General features: G+C 42.4%; 1 protein-coding gene across 1 annotated transcript; it reads left to right on the top strand.

The window, feature by feature from the left end:
* The first annotated feature begins 286 nt into the window (after positions 1 to 286).
* On the top strand, positions 287 to 17,534 carry LOC139163150 (zinc finger protein 850-like). The gene is made up of 3 exons (XM_070744124.1): positions 287 to 373; positions 3,881 to 5,604; positions 13,380 to 17,534. The coding sequence occupies exons 2-3, from the start codon at positions 4,323 to 4,325 to the stop codon at positions 14,576 to 14,578; spliced, it is 2,481 nt and encodes an 826-aa protein (XP_070600225.1). The 5' UTR covers positions 287 to 373; positions 3,881 to 4,322; the 3' UTR covers positions 14,579 to 17,534.
* Positions 17,535 to 22,663: the final 5,129 nt, after the last annotated feature.

Here is a 22,663-nt window from a genome sequence, read left to right on the forward strand (position 1 = left end):
AAACGATGCTCTTCCTTTGTTCTGTTCTTGCTTCAGTTGTAGTTGGTATGAGTGCATCAATGTGGCGTATACTGTAATAATAATAATAATAATAAATCTTGCAAATGACAGAAGCCTGTAATTCAGCTGCATGTCGCTAGATGGCGACTAGAAAGCGGGTCAATACAGTATAGCCGCATCCATGGTAGCTGAGTACCCACATCCAACGGGAAAGGGAGTGACGGAGCGTGAAGAGGTTGAAACAATAGAGTACTCGATTCCTAGAGAGGATGTGGAAGAGGGGAAGACAGGAATCTCTTCCGGCTGACCCATCGGAGGACGGTGGCGTGGACTGCGCCTCTCCTGCTCTTCCCAGGAGTTCAGCAGCTGGGAGGTGAGTTGAGGACAGGTCGGAGGAGAAGCCGGTGCACGATGGGCTGTTTGGTTCCCTCGGCGAGGCAGAAGCAGAGCAGAAACCAGGCTGAACCATGTCGGGTATTGCTGCTTGTTCCTCCCCTCCCCAAACTTTGTTCCAGTGGTGCTGATCGTTATGGAAGTGTTGCCTGCAATTTTCTGCTTGTTGGGGGATTTTTAAAAAGTTTCCTTCAGTTTAAATTGGACTCTTTGTTTTTATGAATGTGTTATTTTCATGGAAAGTGGGGCGTTTGATGCACAAAAGCCGGGATTTTATCTCGGGTGCCAATAGGGTGTGTGAGTGCGTGTGTACGTGCCCACATCCATTATGCAATGCCCTCCCCCGTATGCATGCATACAAACGTCATGCTGCCACTCTCCCCCGTTCCCGCAGAAATACACAGGCCTCACTGAAGCTTGAGGACTTCCGGTAGGCCCATTGAGCTGTTTTTCGCCATCCCCAGGGTCCAAGAAACTTCCTGAAGCCTGGGAAGAAAGAAAACAGCCAAACGGAAATGCGAAAATGAATGTCCAGTTGTCCTGTGGGCTGTTTGATGCCATCCACCTGCTTCCCTGAACCCCGGGGATGGTCAAAAATGGCCCAGTGGCACAACCAGAAGCTTGTTTCTGAACTTGTGTTTGGCCATTTTCGCAGTTCCCAGGCTTCCTGAAGCCTGGGGAGGGCAAAAATGGCTAAAAAGGAGGCTGCAAATCAGCTTGCCTGCACACACTTGTGCTCTGGAGCTGACTTTGGGCAACTTTTCATGGGTCCTCAGATATGGAAATGGCCTGTTTTCCAACTTCTGGTGGGCCCTAATAGACTCATGTTTCGCCCTCCCCAGGCTTCCCTGGAGCCCAGGGAGGGTAAAAACGTCTCCCCATCACCCTCCCAGATCCTCTGTATGAGCTAAAAATCAGCTGGATGGCATACACATGCACAGGGCCACCATCAGGAATTTTGGGGCCCCATACAGCCTAAGTGTCTGGGGCCCCCTTGCCATTTTAAAACTATTTTAAGTCGCCAAGCCACTCCATCCCCCAGGGATCATTTCCCGCTTCACGCCAAGCGAGGTGGTCCCATAGGCCAGTGTTTCCCAACCTTGGCAACTTGAAGATATCTGGACTTTAACTCCCAGAATTCCCCAGCCAGCGAATGCTGGCTGGGGAATTCTGGGAGTTGAAGTCCATATATCTTCATGGTGTCAAGGTTGGGAAACACTGCCATAGGCTATTTCAGGAACTGGGTTAAGCCGATTGTGTGGACTCATCCAGGAGAAAGAAAGAAGTGGGAGTGACAAGGGAAAGAAAGATCCTCCTGGCATCGTTCAGGCAGAGCGAGGCTTATTTACGGCTCCTTGGCACTTCTCCCTTCTTGTTGACAAAACCATGTGCTTTCTAGTGAGGGGAGGGGGGAGGGGGATCCCACACCCGGCAGCCACCGGCGAGGAGCTGGTAAGGACGAGGGGAGAGAAAAAGCAGGGTACCAGCAGTCGGGCGGGTGTCTTGAGGGTGCACTCCCATCTGGAAGGAAGGGAAGAAAGGTGAGGGCGAGCTATGAAGGAAGGAGGGAGGGTGGAAGGAAGGAAGGAAGGAAGGAAGGAATGGTAAAAGGGGCGATCAAGAGAGGAATGGGTGAATGAATGGACGGAGGGTGAGAAGGAAGGAAGGAAAGAGGGAAGGGACAGGAACAGAGGAAGGATGCAAAGGAAGCAAGGAAAGGTGTGAAAGGGGAGAGTAAGACAGGAAGGAGTGAAAGAAGGGAGTGAGGGAGGAAAGAAGGGAGGAAGGAGAAGGAAAGCAAGAAATGGAGGGAGGGGAGGAAAGAAAGAAAGAAAGGGGGAAGGGACAGGAACAGAGGAAGGAAGGAAACTTATGAAAGGGGAGAGTAAGAGAGGAAGGACTGAAGGAAGGGAGGGAGGGAAGAAGGTAGGAAGGAGAAAGAAAAGAAGAAATAGAGGAAGGGAAGGTAAAAGAGAAAAAGAAAAAGCAAGAAAGAGAAAGAAAGAAAGAAAGAGAATGAAAGAGAAATAAAAAGAGAGAGGGGGAATGAAAGAAATGGAAGGAGGGAAGGAAGGAAGGAGAGAAAGAAAGAGGAAGAAAGAAAGCAAGAGAAAGAAAAAAGAATGAAAGAGCAAGAGAGAAAGAGAGAAAGAAAGAAAAAGAAACGGTCATAGGTCTTTCTTTCTTTCTGTCTCTCTCTCCTTCCTTTCTTCCCTCCCCCTTTTTCTGTCTGCCTATCTTCCTTCCTTTTTCTTTCCTTCTTCCGTCCCTTCCCTCCCTCCCTTTCCTTTTTTGTCTTTTTTCCTTCCTACCATCTTTCTTTGTCTCTCTTCCTTTCTACCATCTTTTTTTTCTTTCTTTTTGTCTTCCTTCTTTCCTAACTCCTTCCTTCCCTCTCTCCCTCCCTCTTTCCTTGCCGCCCAACTCCAACAGGACTCTGGGTGGCTCACAACAGTCACAACAACTAAAAAGCAATATAAAATGTAACAACAATACAACAGCATATAGCATAAAATGCATAAATAACCCTTAAAATGCCTTGACACTGGCAATGAGTAAAATGCCAACTGTATAAGACAGGGACTTTAAGGTAGAGGAGGGGGGCACCCCTGCTCAGGTGCAGAGCACAAAGCAGGGCTAAGTCTCCAAATGAAAGATGCAGAGAACTACCGTAATTTTCCTGGAAGGCTTGAGCACTGGTGCTTTTCATTCTAGAAAAACAACTCAGCCTGGCATCCCCCTCCCCCCTCCCCACCACGGAAATACCCATTGACAGGACGCCTGCCGGTGTCTCTTTCGGCTGCATCCACAGTTTACATCACGCTCCCTTTAGCCTTCTGGGAGCCGTAGTGTCTCTTTAGGCAGAGCGGCTGAGCCCGCCTCCTTGAAAAGACTACAACCCCCAAGAGGCACCGGGAGGGAAGTGTGGGCGAAGGGGGCGGGCGCCCGCGGAGTTGGTTGTGGGAATAGTAGAATGAAAAGGCAGCCAAGTCGGCAAAATAAAGGCGAGTGAGTGAGGGAAGGGAATGTCGGGAGGGAATGGCTCACTGCTTTTCCACCCAGCCAGCCCCTTCCCACTGAGACGAGGGGGGTCATGCGACTGCGGGCCCCCCTAATTGTTCAATTTCGCCGGGCCCGTGACACCACTCCCAGTAGTACCGGTCTATCGGCAGCCCTGCACATGCACACTAAACTGAGCTAGGGCAATGGCTCTTGTGCCAGCAGATTTGGCTCCGCGTGCCACCAGTGGCACCGATGCCATAGGTTCACCATCACTGGTATAGAGCTTCTCCATCTTTGGTTGCACAGCACATAGTTAATCTGATTTCTGTGTTGACCGTCTGGTGATTTCCATATGTACAGTCGTCTCTTAGATTGTTGGAAATGAGTGTTTGTTATGACCTCATTATTTTCATTATAATTCACGTTTTTTCTTGCTTGCTATTTTCACATTATGTCAATAAAACATTTTATATCAATCTTGCAGACCAAAACGTTGCTAGGAAGAGAATTCTGGACAAGTGAGAATCCCAAACGGCATTAAAAGGAAAGCAAATCCAGCCAGCAATGAAAGTGTTTATCGTCGCCTTTGGAAAATTACTAAAGACTTCTCCTTCTGCAGGCAGGACATAATCTGGAAATCAGTACAGGGAGAAGTGGTCATTTGATAGTCACATAAGATAGGCAGGCATTCAAACTTCACCCTGTGAATCAAGTAAGAATAGCTTGAATGAAAGCAGCATCCAAGAACTGATCCAAAATATTTTTCATCTTGAGAATCCAAAAACATCCTTGGTTGAAAAATCTCACAATACGCATCTTCTAGGGAAAAGCAGATTGCAGAGCACAGCCGATGATGACACAATGAAGTAAAGCCCACCCGCTGCCCATTTTTTACTTTAGGAAGTCTGATACAAAAGAAGACTCACATGGGGGAGAAATCATATGAGTGTCTAGACTGTGGCAAAGGTTTTAGTCATAATTCCAGTCTAGTGAGACACCAGAGGAAGCATGCAGGGGATAAACTGTATGATTGTCCGGATTGTGGGAAAAGTTTCAGTCGGAATTCTGCCCTTGTGGTACACCAGAGGACTCATAAAGGGAAGAAACCGCATGAGTGTCTAGACTGTGGCAAAGGTTTTAGTTGTAATTCCAGTCTAGCGACACACCAAAGAACTCATACTGGGGAGAAACCACATGAGTGTCCTGATTGTGGAAATTGTTTTAGTCGGATTTTTAACCTGGTGAGACACCAAAGAACTCATACTGGGGAGAAACCACATGAGTGTCCTGATTGTGGAAATTGTTTTAGTCGTAATTCCAGTCTAGCGAGACACCAAAGAATTCATACTGGGGAGAAACCTTATAATTGTCCAGATTGTGGGAAAAGTTTCATTCGCAATTCTAGCCTTGTGCTACACCAGAGGAGTCACACAGGGGAGAAACCGTATCAGTGTCCAGTCTGTGACAAAAGTTTAATGTCTTATTCCAGTCTGGTGAGACATCAGAAGACTCACACAGGAAAGAAATCCTATGAATGTCCATCCTGTGGCCAAAGTTTCATTTATAATTCCTGTCTGGTGAAACACCAGAGAATGCATACAGGAGGTAAACTATATGAATGTCCAGATTGTGGGAAAAGCTTCCTTCACAATTCTGCACTGGTAATACATCAGAGAACACACACAGGAGAAAGACCATACGAGTGTCCAGAGTGTGGAAAAGGTTTCTCTTTGAATTCCGAACTAGTAATGCATAAGAGGACTCACACAGGAGAGAAACCGTATGAATGTCCTGATTGTGGGAAAAGTTTCAGTCGGAATACTCACCTGATAATGCATCAGAGAATACATACAGGGGAAAGACCATATGAGTGTTCAGTGTGTGGAAACAGTTACATTACGAATTCCACCCTAGTAGTGCATATGAGGACTCACACAGGGAAGAAACCTTATGAGTGTCCTGTTTGTAGAAAACGTTTCAATCGGAATTCTACCCTTGTGCTACACCAGAGGACTCACACAGGGGAGAAACCTTATGACTGTCCGGATTGTGGAAAATGTTTCAGTCGTAAATCTACCCTTGTGCTACACCAGAGGACTCACACAGGAGAGAAACCATATGAGTGTCCTGATTGTGGGAAAGATTTCAGTAGTAGGGACAAACTTTTAAATCATGTAGGTTTACACATAGGTGAGAAACCTTTCAAATGTTCAGAGTGTGGGCGGGGCTTCTCACAATCTTCCAACTTTGTTAAACATAAGAAAACCCACAAAACCCAGAATATCATCAGTAAAGAGAAAGTGTGAATTACTTTTCTGATCTGCATTTGCAAGTTCACCTGTGAGATGGAGTACAGTGTTCCCTCGCTTTTCGCGGGGGATGCGTTCTGAGACCGCCCGCGAAAGTCGAATTTCCGCGAAGTAGAGATGCGGAATTAAATACAGTTCTTTTGGCTATGAACAGTATCACAAGCCTTCCCTTAACACTTTAAATCCCTAAATTGCAATTTCCCATTCCCTTAGCAACCGTTCAGATTATTACCATGTTTATTTATTAAAGTTTATTAAAAAAAATATTTATTAAAGGCAGAGGAAAGTTTGGCGATGACATATGACGTCATCGGGTGGGAAAAACCGTGGTATAGGGAAAAAACCCGCAAAGTATTTTTTAATTAATATTTTTGAAAAACCGTGGTATAGACTTTCCGTGAAGTTCAAACCCGCGAAAATCGAGGGAACACTGTATTTAATTTCTGACTTGATTCTGCTTAGCCAAACCTGTCTCAGTATTAGGCAGGAAGGGAGAAGAAAAGAAATGAAAATGGATAATGTTAGCTTGATTGAGGTTAACTATTTATGTGTTGCTATGAGGAAAACACCAGATATTTCCTTTTGCAAAAATAGCATAATTGCTGCTAAAAGGTGCTTTGGAATGTTTTTTGTACATGGGACAACAGAGATAATGGAAAAGCTTCACATAGGTTTTTTTTAAAAACCTGCTTCCCATCCTGAAAAAAATATATTGGAAGATAGGAACACTATGATTTATTTACCAATTTTAGCTCCACAAATATGAAGTGACCGCAGAAGATGAGTAAAGAGGGTTCAGAATTTATCTTCCCTTGATAGCAAGAAAAATCCCTGTCAAGATTGTGAACAGTGAACCAGAGAATGGAGAATATTTGACGGAGGTTGGGGCAGTGAGAAGAGCACAAAAATCCACATATAAGGGTTGTTGAACATGATGTGCTAACAATTGTTGCAATATCATAGAGAAAGAGGGGTTGTGTTATTTGAGCGTACCATCTTCAAGTTTATGAGAACTCCTGCTGTGATCTTTGCTTGGACATGCCTCTTGTTACCTTTTGAAGGTTGATGTTGTGATAGGATTGTCAAGATGCTAAACATTTTACTGTGTTTAGAAGCCATCATAGAATTTATTTTTAGATTAGATTAACAGAGTTGGAAGGGACTTTGTTGTAGGTCAGTGGTCCCCTAACCTTTGGACCTCAGGGACCACCAAGGCAGTGAAGGGCTGCAAATATTTTTACTACCACACTGTGGCCGTGGCTTGTTTTGTGGGAATGGCTTGCTGACCAGGTGGGAGTGGCTTGACGATCATGTGGCCGGGGAGTGGCATAAAGGTCATGTGACTGGCTTAAAGGTGGCCAACTTGACGTCACTCACATAAGGGTTAGGATGCCTGACCTCTCCTCAAAGAGATACAATTTCTGTATCTATTTACTAATACTGGATATCTAAAATATACTATTTAATTTTATGTATATACGCCATATGTGTGCACATATGTTACACACACACACCTCTTCTAAAATTATACACATTGAACCTCATTTACTGTGATAGTAAAAACATACCCAGGGCCCAGAATGGGAAAAAAGAAAAAAATATTAGTAAAAAGATTAGATTAGTAAATGAGCTCTTACATACCTGTCTGTACCCGTACGATCCTATCACATAGAAACATAGAAGACTGACGGCAGAAAAAGACCTCATGGTCCATCTAGTCTGCCCTTATACTATTTTCTGTATTTTATCTTAGGATGGATATATGTTTATCCCAGGCATGTTTAAATTCAGTTACTGTGGATTTACCAACCACGTCTGCTGGAAGTTTGTTCCAAGGATCTACTACTCTTTCAGTAAAATAATATTTTCTCATGTTGCCTTTGATCTTTCCCCCAACTAACTTCAGATTGTGTCCCCTTGTTCTTGTGTTCACTTTCCTATTAAAAACACTTCCCTCCTGAACCCTATTTAACCCTTTAACATATTTAAATGTTTTGATCATGTCCCCCTTTTCCTTCTGTCTTCCAGACTATACAGATTGAGTTCATTAAGTCTTTCCTGATACGTTTTATGCTTAAGACCTTCCACCATTCTTGTAGCCCGTCTTTGGACCCGTTCCATTTTGTCAATATCTTTTTGTAGGTGAGGTCTCCAGAACTGAACACAGTAATTCCAAATGTGGTCTCACCAGCGCTCTATATAGTGGGATCACAATCTCCCTCTTCCTGCTTGTTATACCTCTAGCTATGCAGCCAAGCATCCTACTTGCTTTTCCTACTGCCCGACCACACTGCTCACTACCTCTAAATCCTTACGTACTTGTCCGTACCCGTAAGACCCTATCACTGCACCACTGATTTTTTTAAAAAGATAAATGCATTTGTAAAATAATGATCAGAGAACTTCCATTTTATTCATATGAAATGTACCAATTTCACACAACAAAATAATAAATGCTTATATAATAATAATAAAGGTTGTTTAATTGTCACAAAATTATTAAAGGTAGTCTAATTACAAAATAATTGAAGCTTATTTGACGGTGCCTTGCTGATGTTGAGAAAGTCAGTCCCATATTCCAGTCCCACTGTAGTCCCTTCCCTTCCCTCCTCTCCATTTCCTTTCCTCTTCTTCCTTTCCACTTCTTTCTTTCTTTTTCTTTTTTCCTTTCGTTTCCTATTTTCCCTTCCCTTCTTACTCCCCTTTCCTTTTTTCTTCCTGGACTGAATTAATTGCTGTCAGCCATATCTGGCCCAGGGGCCAAAATTTCTCTATGGACCATCAAAATTTTCTCGTGGACCACTAGTGGACCACAGACCACAGGTTGGTGACTTGTGTTGTAAGTTATTGTCAATTCTTGCCAACGTACGGAAACATTATATTGACCAAACATCCCATTCTTCTATTTAAGTCTAAAGGTTGCGTGCTCTATTCTCTGTGTATCTAGGGTAAAGGTTACTTACTTATTCAGTTTTTCTATTGTTCTAGCTAAGAAGAAAAGGTTAACCAAGAACCATGCTTGATATGATCTATCTGTGTTGTGGTTCAGCCTGAGTCAGATCAAAGACCAGCTGCGTCTCTGCTGGCTCCATGCCCGGGGGAGGCTGAGAGCGAAGAGGAGAGTTCTTGGCAGCCAGACAGGGGAGATTACCGTCAGGAAAGTGACGAGGAAGAAAGGCCTGGGAGCCCTGGGGAAGGGCTCTCGCAAGCAAGTAGCTTGGATTCTTTGGAGTCCTTGGAGTCATTGGATGACGCAGCACAAGCTATCATTAGTATGCGACAGAGACGCATAGATCAAAGGAGGCAGCAACTGAAGAGATATTATCAGAGTTGAATGAGGAACACCAGGGGGTTGGGTGTGATCCTCATTAGCAGGGAAGGGTTTATAAGGTAGCATGGAGTGTTATCACAGTGGAGTTGCTGTTATCTGCATTTTCTCTCAGCGTTTTTGTTCCTGGCTCGTGGCCCAGCAGTCTTGAAGACCCATGGGAGGTTGGTGTATGTTAGCAACAGCCTTGTTTGGCATTGAGGATCCTGTGTTTATGTATGAACAATTGCCTTCGTGTATCTATTTGGAGTTCCAGTGCTTTTCTGACTTGTAAGGACATTTTCTGTTGGCTTCTTTTCTTTTTACCATTATAAAACTGTGTTTGGATTCAACCGGTGTGTCTGGCTTATCTTTTTGGGTTGGTCATAGCTTCCGGAGTGACCCAGACAGAACAATCTGTATGCTGTATATTAACCTGTTACTAGCTAGCTATCTTTGGGGTAAGTCAATCACTGTAATTGTATACACAGGAATTTTGTAATAGAAACAAGGAGCAAGTCCTGAGCAACACAAATCTCTGAACACACCCAAAGAGAGATCTTTGAACAGCATACCCAGTGAGAACAGGTCTCTGGACAACAGAGGCTTCATGCCCAGAGATAAGGTCTTCTGAGCTCAGAACTGCTTTGGTCAGAAAACCATGTCTCCATGTCTTTGAGGCCTACATTTGTAGGTCATTTAGTCCAACCCCCACCCCCAAGCAGGAGACCCTACATTAAGCAGGAGACATCATTTTTGCCCAAGCAGGAGACCCTCCATTAATTCTGAAAAATGGCAGTCCTATCTCTTCTTAAAAGTCTCCAGTGATGAAGTTTGTTTGTTTGTTTATTTATTTTATTCATTCGTTTATTTATTTATTGGATTTGTATGCCGCCCCTCTCCGCAGACTCGGGGCGGCTAATAATGATAAAAACAACATGTAACAATCCAATTAATAAAACAACTAAAAACCCTTATAATAAAACCAAATATACACACAAACATACCATGCATAACTTGTAATGGCCTAGGGGGAAGGAATATCTTAATTCCCCCATGCCTGGCGGCATAAATGACTCTTGAGTAGTTTACGAAAGACAGGGAGGGTGGGAGCAGTTCTAATCTCCGGGGGGAGTTGGTTCCAGAGGGCCGGGGCTGCCACAGAGAAGGCTCTTCCCCTGGGGCCTGCTAAACGACATTGTTTAGTCGACGGGACCTGGAGAAGGCCAACTCTCACAAGGCCAACTCTCACAGTTCTCAGAAGGTAAGCTGTTCCATTGGTTGATTGCTCTCACCGTCAGAAAATGTCTCTCTATTTTCAAATTGAATCTCTCCTTGTTCAGTTTTCATCCATTATTCCTTGTCTGGCCTTCAGGAGCTTTGGAAAATAGCTTAACACTCTCTTCTCTATGGCAGCCTCTCAAATATTGGAACGCTGCTATTATGTCACCCATAGACCTTCTCTTCGGTAGACTAGCCATGCCCAGTTCCTGTATCCGTTCTTCATATGTTTTGGTCTCCAGTCCCCTGATCGTCCTGCTTGCTCTCCTCTGCACTTTTTCTAGTGTCCCAACATCTTTTTCATAGTGTGGTGACAAAACTGGATGCAGTATTCTAGGTGTGTTCATTTCAGTAATTCAATTCAGGTTAATTTATTTTATTTATTTATTAGTTCGATTTCTATTTATTAGTTTGATTTCTGTGTGGGGAATAAGAAGAGCCAGTTTGGTGCAGTGGTGAAAGTTGCAAGGTACAGATGGGACGGTGCTCGGTTCCTGTCCTGACTTAGGTGTAAATCCATCTGGGCAAGTCTCTCTCTCAGGTCTAGGAAACAGGAAAGGGAGAGTCCGCTTGGAAAATCCTTGTCAAGGAAACTGCAGAGAAACCAGTCCAGGCAATTGCCAGGTGCCAAGTCTATTTTGAAGGCACCTAAAACAAACATTGGGCGTAAGGTTCAAGGACAGGAGATTAAAACTTCAAAGAAGTTCCAGTTCAGTGTTAGCTCAGGCCTGAATGTAGCACTCAGTAGCTATGGACAGCAGGGGGGTTGCTCCCAGTTCACCGAAACAGTAGCGGCGGTGGAAGGAGGCTCTGCCCACCCACTCAGGACACTTCTGCACATGCGAACCAGTAGCAACGCAATTTAGAATCCACCACTGGCTATGGAATCCTGGGATACCCATTGAGAGGCCAAAATTATGTCCCTGAAGGGAGACAGGTGAGTAGGAGATGGATATGAACCTCCTTCCTGGTCCAGGATGCGACCTGAGAAGTCCTTTATGCTATGAAATGCTATGGCACCTTGAATTCCGGAGGGAAAAAAGAGTCAAGGTAAGTTGGGTTTGTTTCAATCAGATTCCTGCATGCAACAGAGATTAGAGCCAATAGCTGAACTGGGGTCTTCTGAATCTAGTTAGGCCAATAACTCCTTTGTCTTTCCTCCACTCCAAACGATGCTCTCCATTTGTTCTGTTCTTGCTTCAGTTGTAGTTTGTATGAGTGCATCAATGTGGCGTATACTGTAATAATAATAATAAATCTTGCAAATGACAGAAGCCTGTAATTGAGCTGCATGTCGCTAGATGGCAACTAGAAAGCGGGTCAATCCACTCCAAACGATGCTCTTCCTTTGTTCTGTTCTTGCTTCAGTTGTAGTTTGTATGAGTGCATCAATGTGGCGTATACTGTAATAATAATAATAAATCTTGCAAATGACAGAAGCCTGTAATTGAGCTGCATGTCGCTAGATGGCAACTAGAAAGCGGGTCAATACAGTATAGCGGCATCCATGGTGGCTGAGTTCCCACATCCAACGGGAAAGGGAGTGACGGAACCGGAAGAGGTTGAAACAATAGAGTACAGTACTCGATTCCTAAAGAGGATGTGGAAGAGGGGAAGACAGGAATCTCTTCCGGCTGACCTTTCGAAGGACGGTGGCGTGGAGGGCGCCTCTCCTGCTCTTCCCAGGAGTTCAGCAGCTGGAAGGTGAGTTGAGGGCAGATCGGGGGAGAAACCGGTGCAAGGAGGGCTGTTTGGTTCCCTCCGCGAGGCAGAAGCAGAGAAGAAACCAGACTGAACCATGTCGGGTGCTGCTGCCTGTTCCTCCCCTCCCCAAACTTTGTTCCAGTGTTGCTGGTTGTTATGAAAGTGCTGCCTGCAATTTTCTGCTTGTTGGGGGATTTTAAAAAAAAAATCCTTCAGTTTAAAGTGGACTCTGATTTTATGATGTGTCATTTAACTGGGGCATTTGATGCACAAAAGCCGGGATTATATCTTGCAGATGTTTTGGGTACCATGCATCAGTTGAAGCCCCTCATCTGGTGAAGTTGTTCTATCCCATAAAAGACCAAAATATTTAAATGTCCTCACTTCTCAAACATTTTTTAATCTGAAATGGACGTTTAGCAGACATAGGGGTATCTTAGGTGTATCTTTGTTTGTGTCAACTTGCTATTGAAGAATTTTGATTTAACTGATTTCCAGGAAAGAATTTAATTTTTGTGTGGATATTTGAACTTGGATCTCAAATCTTTTATATGTCAAATGAATCATAATTAAGGTTAGAAGTTAATTCACCATTTGACATGTATACCATATATTTTTCCATTATATTGTATGTTTATTCCTTTTTGATGTTTTCACATCATCTGCAGCCATTTTATACATCTAACCTTTTAAACTAACCTTTTACCTCAATCTTGCAGATTGAAAAACTGGTAGGAAGAGAATTTTGGACAAGTGAGAATCCCAAGCAGCATTAAAAGGAGAGCGAATCCAGCCAGCAGTGAAAGTGTTTTTCGCAGCCTTTGGAAAACTACAAAAGACTTCTTCTGGAGGCAGGTGATGGACAAAAGAAATGAAGAGAGTTTTGAATTGGGAAAAAAATGAATATGTAGAACTCAAGGAAACACTCCAGAAAAAGGTCAAAAGTTGACTCAGCTTTCCATCCTTCCGAGTTGGATAAAATGAGGAACCAGATTATTGGGGACAATATGCTGACTCTGTAAGCCCCTTAGAGAAGGCTGTAAAAGCACTATGAAGCAGTTTATAAGTGCTAGTATTTTCAAATCCAGAAAAGGAGAACTAATCTGGAAATCAGTGCAGTAGGAAGTGGTCGTTTGATAGTCACATAGGATAGGCAGGCGTTCAAACCTCACCTTGTGAATCAACTAAGAATAGCTTAGGAATGAAAGCACCATCCAAGAAGGGATCCAAAATATTTTTGATCTTGAGAATTGGGCACAGATTGCACAGCACAACTCATAATGCTGTGGACACACACTGAATAAAAGCCCACCCACTACCCTCAATGTGGCAAATAGCCTTAGGAAATGTGATACCCAAGAGGATTCAGATGGGGAAGAAAGCATATGGGTGTCTAGATTGTGGGAAATCTTTCAGTCGTAATTCTCACCTGGTGATACACCGGAGGATTCACACAGGGGAGAAACCTTATGAGTGTCCAGATTGTGGAAAAGGTTTTAGTCGGAATACCAACCTAATGATCCATCAGAGGACTCACACAGGAGAGAAACCATACAAGTGTCCAGACTGCGGTAAACGCTTCAGTCAGAATCCCAATCTGGTGATACACCAGAGGATGCACACAGGACAGAAACCGTATGAATGTCCAGATTGTGGGAAAAGTTTTAGCCAGAATTCTGACCTGGTAGTACATCAGAGAACACACACAGGAGAAAGACCATATGAGTGTGCAGAGTGTGGAAAAAGCTTCATTCAGAATTCTGACCTAGTGATACATAAGAGAACTCACACAGGGGAGAAACCGTATGAGTGTCCTGATTGTGGGAAAGGTTTTATTCGGAATTATGCGTTGGTATTACATCAGAGGACTCATACTGGGGAGAAACCGTACGAGTGTCCAGGTTGTGGGAAATGTTTCAGTCGGAGTTCTGACCTCGTGACACACCAAAGGACTCATACTGGGGAGAAACCTTATGATTGTCCGGATTGTGGCAAAAGTTTCAGTCGAAATTCCCACCTTGTGCTACACCGTAGGAGTCACACAGGAGAAAAACCATATGAGTGTCTGGATTGTGGAAAAAGTTTCAGTCGGAATTCTGGCCTAGTGATACACCAGAGAACTCATACTGGGGAGAAACCTTACGAGTGTCTGGATTGTGGGAAAAATTTCAATCGTACTTCCCACCTGGTGATTCACCAGAGGACTCACACAGGAGAAAAACTGTTCGAGTGTCCCGGATGTGGGAAAACTTTCAGTCGGAATTGTGAGCTGGTGATACATCAGAGGACTCACACAGGGGAGAAACCGTATGAGTGTCCTGATTGTGGGAAATGTTTCAGTCAGAATTCCCATCTGATAGTACACCATAGAACTCACACAGGAGAAAAACCATATGAGTGTCCAGAATGTGGGAAAGGTTTCAGTACTAGATCTAAACTTATAAATCATTTAGGTTTACATACTGGGGAGAAACCTTTCAGATGCCAGGAGTGCAGACGGTGTTTCACACATTATTCTTCCCTTAAGGCACACAAGAAAATCCATATGAGGCAGATAGTGATGGGTGTAGAAAAGCCCTGAATTTCTTTTTGAATACCCCACTGGCAGTGCAAATTAACCATTTAATTTTTGGTCTTTATTCTTATTAGTGAATCATGTCTCAATGTTGGACATAAGCCGGGGAGAGAAAATAGAAAATGTTAGTTTGAAGGCTAACTATATCTTACTACCAGCAGAGTGTAGTAAACAGCCTGTTTTGCAGAAATAGCACACAATGGCACAAAAAAACACGTCTGGCTTGGTGGGTGGCGGTTGGTATATTGTTCATCATAGATCACAGAGATGCCCCAGGCAGAATTTCAACTTTTTATCTGGCTGTCCTCCAGATTTCAACCCCAGAGTTTCTGTCCATTAGAACAGTGTTTCCCAACCTTGGCAACTTGAAGATATTTGGACTTCAACTCCCAGAATTCCCCAGCCAGCGAATGCTGGCTGGGGACTCCTGGGAGTTGAAGTCCAGATATCTTCAAGTTGTCAAGTTTGGGAAACACTGCATTAGAGACACTGCAGAGTGGTATGGAATGATAGTCAAGATTGCTATGAGTCCCTAGTAATCTACAAATCATAAGTAAATATTACTGTGTAACATAATAAGAGCACCCAGATTTATTTAGAGTTTGTGAGTTGTAAAGATGAAGAAAATGAATGGAGAAGTAAGGGTGTGTGTGTCAGGATTCATCTTTTACTAACACCTCCCAAAATCAGTTCAAGTTTAATCCCTGTTCAGATTCGCTCTAAAATGAGGGCTCCGATTTTCAAAAAAATCCCTACTAGTAAAGAGAGAGAAAGTACTTCGAGTAAGCATTTAGCTATGCAGATGAATAATCCTGATGTTGCTGAATTTAGAGGTCAAAAAATTCAAGGTTGGTTCTTTTCATGTCTCCTTTTTGTGGATAAAAAATTGTTTTGCCTGTCAGTTGTGTCTGACTGTAGAAAATAGTGGTGATCTCCAATTCATGATTGAAGGGGCAGCATTGTCTGAAGACACTTCCATGATCATATGACTGGCAAAAGTGGAACAGAATAGAATTCTTTATTGGCCAAGTGTGATTGGACACACAAGGAATTTGTCTTTGGTGCATATGTTCTCAGTGTACATAAAAGAAAATATACATTTGTCAAGAATCATGAAGTACAACGCTTAATGATTGTCATAGGGGTTAAATAAGAAACGAAGAAGCGATATTACTAAAATCTTGATACAAGCAATAAGTTACAGTCATATAGTCATAAGTGGGAGGAAATGGGTGATAGGAATGATGGGAAAAATCTAGTAGTAAGAACAGTGCAGACTTAGTAAATAGTTTGACAGTGTTGAGGGAATTATTTGTTTAGCAGAGTGATGGTGTTCAGGGAAAAACTATATGGCGAAGGCGCACAGAAAACTATTGCCTTCCCACTGAAGTGTCTTTCTACCGGTACTTGCATGTACACTTTTTATAACTGCTAGGTTGGCAGCATGTGGTGCAAGTAAAGAAGCTCACTCAGTACTTAGGTCTCAAATTGCTGACCTCCCAGATGGCAAGCCCAGCATTATAATCTCTTGGCCACCACACTCTCCCTTCTGTGGATACAGAAACAACAGCAGAAGTTTCTCCAGTAGCTTTATTACAGGTTGACACCAGCCTCATCTTGCCAGGGCTCACCAGACATTTCTACACCTCACTGTTGCTTTCAGATAATAACCTTTGTGCAACATGTAATGCTTCCAAGATTCCTTGGAGCGATACTTAAAATTTGTTAAACGATTGATGAATCTGAGTTAGAGACTTTGGCCTTCCACAGTAGAATAGTATCAAGGGAACTGGGAGGGGTAGTTGCATGAGAGGGAAAGTTACTAGCCACAGCAAATTCCTTTCTTAGAGTCCAAGGTCATTCTTTGTTCTGGACCAGCGGATGTAAGGAGGAGGTCGGTGAAATCCCTGCATTTGGACTGGTCCTCGTGATGAACTTGTGGGTGTGGGGATGTGGGATGAACCTTAACCTGGGTGGGGTACTGGAAGGAAGTTAGTATCGGGATGGCAACAGTGTGACCAACGTGGCTCTGATAATAAATCGACCCTTGAAGGAGAGAATTGGACTGGAATCTGATTTATTTCTCAGATGCTATTTGGGATGCTGACACTAGTCTTCATGAGCAATCAGGTCCTCATGGGGCATGTTCTGTAGAGCATGGATGTCAAACTAGTGTGACTTGTGACATTTTCCTCATTTGTGGAGCTGATGTGGGCGTGGCCTGCTCATCCGGCCTGTAAGCCACCAGTTTGTCATCCCAGCGAGTGATATACTAACTAACTAACTAACCAACCACATACTAACTTTTATGTTCCCTACATCCATTTTGGTGGTGCAGTGGTTAGAGTGCAGTACTGCAAACTACTTCTACTGATCACCAGCTGCCAACAGTTTGGCAGATTAAATCTCAATAGGCTCAAAGTTGACTCAGCCTTCCGTCCTTCCAAGGTCAATAAAATGAGGACTCAGATTGTTGGGGGCAACATGCTTGTGCTGGTCTTTCACTATAATAAAGATTTTATAATGCTATATATATAAAACAGTTCTTTTCTTGGTATGTTATATGTAAACCAGTTAGAGAAGGCTATAAAGCACTGTGAAGTGGTATAGAAGTCTAAATGCTATTGCTATTGCTATTTCATTTTAGCTTTCTTTTTAGTTCCATTTAAGTTCCACGAGCCATGGTGGTTAGAGTGCAGTACTGCAGGCTACTTCTGCTGACTGACGGCTGATTGCAATTTGGCAGTTTGAACATCACCAGGCTCAAGGTTGAAGTTGACAAAGTGAAGACCTAGATTGTTGGGGGCAATATGCTGACTGCAAACTGCTTATGAGAGGGCTGTAAAGCACTATATAAGCCTGGGTGCTATTGCTATTTAAACTTCTGTTTTTATATATACTTTTTATATATTTTAGCTGCTTATAATAATCATTTTTTAAAAATAAAATGTATCCCAATTAACCTTGTGCTGGTCTTTCACTATAATAAATATTTTATAATGATATATATATATATAACAGTTCTTTTCTTGGTATGTTATATTTCACATGATACTTTTGCAGAATTTGCAAAGTTCAGCAACCAGGGGCAGGCCAGGCATGTAGAGAAACCAAGAGGTTCATTTGTCCTGATACTCAAGCTCCAGGTGGCTTCAAATTTAAGCATGCACAGTTTTTAAATTTTAAAATAATCCAATTATATTTTTTTCTCCTTTTCTTTCTCTTTCTTGCTGCCACTTTTTAGTCACACACATTATGAAGTTGCATATTTTTATGCTTAGGAGCTGAAAACGCTTGAAATAGTTCAACAGCTTCTGGATTTTTGAAAAGATCATTTCATTAATCAGATTCTTAATGGCTACAGTATTCTGCTTTCTTTGGGGAATAAAATAGGACGTTGGCGCAGAAGGAAAAGAAGTTGGAAAACTTTGTGGCTGGCTGCCTATTGCAAGAATTTAGTACACAGAGTGTGTTTATTGTGATTACCCTTCTGTAAAGGTTTTTGTTTGTTTGTTTATTTGTTTCTGTAGCTGGTTTATACATATACATATGTGTATGCCCTGTTGGTACCACTCCTTGTTCTGGTCACGAAGCCATTTCTGCACTGTGCAAATCACCTCTTTGTCATCCTCCAAAATGTCTTCCGCGCATGGCATCTTTTAATGGGCCATAACTTTCTGGGCAACCCTCGTAGGTTGGTGGCTCTACTTCAAATCCTATTGTAATCTCTATTTGGCAGGGATAACATCAAGCATGAAAAGAAACGGTTGAGGTGAAGAAATGCTGATAGAAAGCTTTAGTGATCCTTAGGTTTGATAAGAGATAAAAGAAAGCCTATCAAGAAACCACTTCAAAGCGTTGTGTGAAAAGCTTCAGGCCACAAATGAATGTTTGCTCACACAGGAACTCAGATGAGTGTGTGGAGAAACAGCTTCTGCTATACTACATTCATTGCTAGTGTAATCTTTGGGAAAATTGAAGGAAGACTGTGTAGAATTATGAGCTGGTCGAGGCAGAGGTGGGTTCCTCCCAGTTCCAACCAGTTCACCTGAATTGGTAGTGACCCGCTTGTGATGTCATTTTAAAAAAATATTTTTATTTTGATTATAATACAAACAAACAAACAAAACAGGACATATAAATAAATATGTGTGTGTGTGTGTATATATATATATATATATATATATATATATATATATATATATATATATATATAGAGAGAGAGAGAGAGAGAGAGAGAGAGAGAGATATAGATATATAGATATATACGTTGAATTTACTTAATGTTTAATACTTTACAATTCTGTTTTTGTTAATTCATTTCCTTCCCTTAAATATTAGTTCAGTTTTTGTTTTTTTTTCTATCCAGTTATATAGTTTTCCCCAAATTGTATAGTAGTCCTTATTTTGTTTATTCTGTAATTCATATGTTAATTTACTTAATTTAGCACAGCTTGTGATGTCATGATGATGTCATGGAACTGGTTCAGTTGGTGTCGATCTGTGGGTGCCGCCACCTTTTTCTGGAATTATTTTTTGAGGGAGGATTTTTTTATTTATTTCTTCTGAGCATGCGCAGAAGACAGGCTTCCATGCATCACCACCTTGTTTTTGGCTTTTTTTGAGGGAGGGATTTTTTAAAAAAAATTCGGCAATGCGTATGCACGCGCCTATGAGGCATGCCCAAGTAGCAGGGGAGGAAGCGAACTGGCAGAGAGGTAAGTTAGAACCCACCCCTGGCTCAAGGCCACATTTGGTACATTTTGCCCATCATAAATCAGATAATATTATACATGTCTTCTTGCATCAACTCAGAAATCTCAGATTACCCAAGGCAAACTTAGATCTCTAATGATCTAAGAGCCTCAGCTCACTATAACAGCATTGCCAAAAAAATCATTAGAAGTTGTTAACCTAATCTTGCATTAACTTCTTCTCCAAACACATTCAAACTAGGGCATACAGAATTTTTGCTAGACCAATCCTTGAATACAGCTCATCTGTCTGAAACCCGCACTGCATATCAGACATTTATACAATTGAACATGTTCAGAGATATTTCACAAGAAGAGTACTCCACTTTGCTCGTAAGAGAATACCTCATGCCTACCATCCCTGTCCTAATGTTTCCCTTTTATTCATATCCATTTCATGTATTCATAGTTACGTTTATACTTATATCTGTTATCTAATACATGCTTGATGAAAATAAATAAGTACATAAAAATAGACATCTGCTGATACAGTTCTATAGAGGAATGATTGAATCTGTCATTCAATCTACCAGAATGGTGGAAGGTCTTAAGCATAAAACGTATCAGGAAAGACTTAATTAACTCAATCTGTATAGTTTGGAGGACAGAAGGAAAAGGGGGGATATGATCGAAAGATTTAAATATGTCAAAGGGTTAAATAAGGTTCAGGAGGGAAGTGAACACGAGAACAAGGGCCCATAATCTGAGGTTAGTTGGGGGAAAGATCAAAAGCAACATGAGAAAATATTATTTTACTGAAAGAGTAGTAGATCCATGAAACAAACTTCCAGCAAACGTGGTTGGTAAATCCACAGTAACTGAATTTAAACATGCCTCGGATAAACAGATCCATCCTAAGATAAAATACAAAAAATAGTATAAGGGCAGACTAGATGGGCCATGAGGTCTTTTTCTGCCGTCAGTCTTCTATGTTTCTATGTTTCTATTTGTACCTCTATAACTGTCTGGTGTGGCGCAAGAAGCAAACAGGACAGGTAGATACTTCAACAGATAGTTAGGACTCCAGAAAAAACAACTGCAACCAACTTGCCTTCCATTGAGGGCCTGCATACTTCACAAACTACCGTACAGGTAGTCTCAGCGTACAGCCACAATTGAGCCCAAATGTATGTGGTTAAGCAAGATATTTGTTATATGGATTTTGCTCCATTTTACCTTTTTTGTCACAGTTGTTCAGTGAATCACAACAGTTGTTAAATAAGTGATCAAGATGTTAAGTGAATCTGGCTTCCACATTGAATGTGCTTGTCGGAAGGTCACAAAAGGTGTTCACATGCCCATGGGCTATGGCAACTGTCATAAATACAAAGGACTCAAAAGGGGATGATCAAGTGACCCTGGGATACTGCCACCCTCATAAAATATGAGTCAGCTGCCAAGCGGCTGAATTTTGATCACGTGACCATGGGGATGCTGCAACGGTCACTACCTTTGAAAAGTGTTCGGAAACTTCAGATCGTGCAGAATGCGGCCGCGAGATCCATTGTGGGGCTTCCTAGATTTGCCCACGTCTCTGCAACAGTCCGTGGCCTGCATTGGCTGCCGATCAGTTTCCAGTCACAATTCAAAGTTTTGGTTATGACCTTTAAATCCCTACATGGCATTGGACCAGAGTACCTCCGGAACCGCCTGCTACTGCACGAATCACAGCGCCCGATAAGGTCCCACAGAGTTGGCCTTCTCCGGGTCCCGTCGACCAAACAATGTCGTTTGGCGGGCCCCAGGGGAAGAGCCTTCTCTGTGGCGGCCCCGGCCCTCTGGAATCAACTCCCCCCCGGAGATTAGAACTGCCCCCACCCTCCTTGTCTTTCGTAAATTACTCAAGACCCATCTATACTGCCAGGCATGGGGGAGTTGAGACACCTTTCCCCCAGGCTTTTTTATATTTATGTTTGGATATGTATGTGTTGTTTGTTTTTTAAATATGATAGGGTTTTTATGTGCTTTTTAATATTAGATTTGTTTTCGCTAGAATATTGTTTTTATTGTTGTTGTGAGCCGCCCCGAGTCTTTGGAGAGGGGCGGCATACAAATCTAATAAATTGAATTGAATTGAATTGAATTCTATACAGGAATCATTGAGTCTGTCAGCTGCACCTCTATAACTGTCTGGTTTGGTTCTGCAACCCAACAAGTCCAACATAGACTTCAGAGGATAATCAGAACTGCAGAAAAAACAATTGCTGCCAAACTACCTTCAATTGAGAACCTGTATAATAATGATATGTGGGTGGGAGATTTGATTGGTAATTGAATGGGGAAATGCTGCTGCTTTTTGTTCTTTCTACGCCAACTCAGGAAGCTTAAACTGCCCAAGGAGCTGCTGATATAGTTCAACAGAAGAATCACTGAGTCTGTCATCTGCATCTCTATAACTGTCTGGTTCTGCAACCCAACAAGACAGATACAGACTTCAGAGGATAATCAGAACTGCAGAAAAAACAATTGCTGCCAACCTGCCTTCCATTGAGGATCTGTATATTGCACGAGTCAAAAAGAGGGCGGGGAAAATATTTACTGACCCCTCGCATCCTGAACATAAACTATTTCAACTCTTACCCTCAAAACATCACTACAGAGCACTGCACACCAAGACAACTAGACACAAGAACAGTTTCCCCCCGAATGCCATCACTCTACTGAACAAATAATTCCCTCATCACTCTCAAATTATTTACTAAATCTGCACTACTATTACTACTAGTTTTTCCCCATTTCCTCCCACTTATGACTGTATGATTGTAACTTGTTGCTTGTATCCTTAAGATTTTTTATTAATATTGTTTCCTCATTGCTTATTTGACCCCTATGATAATCATTAAGTGTTGTAGCACATGATTCTTGACAAATGTATCTTTTTCTTTTATGTACGCTGAGAGCATATGCACCAAGACAAATTCCTTGTGTGTCCAATCACACTTGGCCAATAAGGAATTCTATTCTATTCTATGCTATTCTATTCTACTCTATTCGGCTTTCCCTTTGATTTTGCTTGTCAGAAGATTCCAAAAGGTGATGATCAAGTGACCCTGGGATACTGCCACCTTCATAAAATACGAGTCAGCTGCCAAGCGGCTGAATTTTGATCAGTGACTAGGGGGATGCTGCAACGGTCACTAAATAAGTGAGCCGAGGACTGACTACTTGTACTCATTACTGTACAGTCTTCTTTTGCTGCCCTTAGGATCCGCACGCTTGAGTATCCCGGGTTCCCCAACCTTCATTCATCCATCCGCCCCAACAGCTGATTAGTCAGGTCTGCCCTTGCCAGTCTCCTGGCGTGGCCTCGGTCACATGACAGGAAGCGGAAAGCAAG

The sequence above is a fragment of the Erythrolamprus reginae genome, chromosome 2 (assembly GCF_031021105.1).
Source record: "Erythrolamprus reginae isolate rEryReg1 chromosome 2, rEryReg1.hap1, whole genome shotgun sequence".
In the NCBI taxonomy this organism is placed as follows: domain Eukaryota; kingdom Metazoa; phylum Chordata; class Lepidosauria; order Squamata; family Dipsadidae; genus Erythrolamprus; species Erythrolamprus reginae.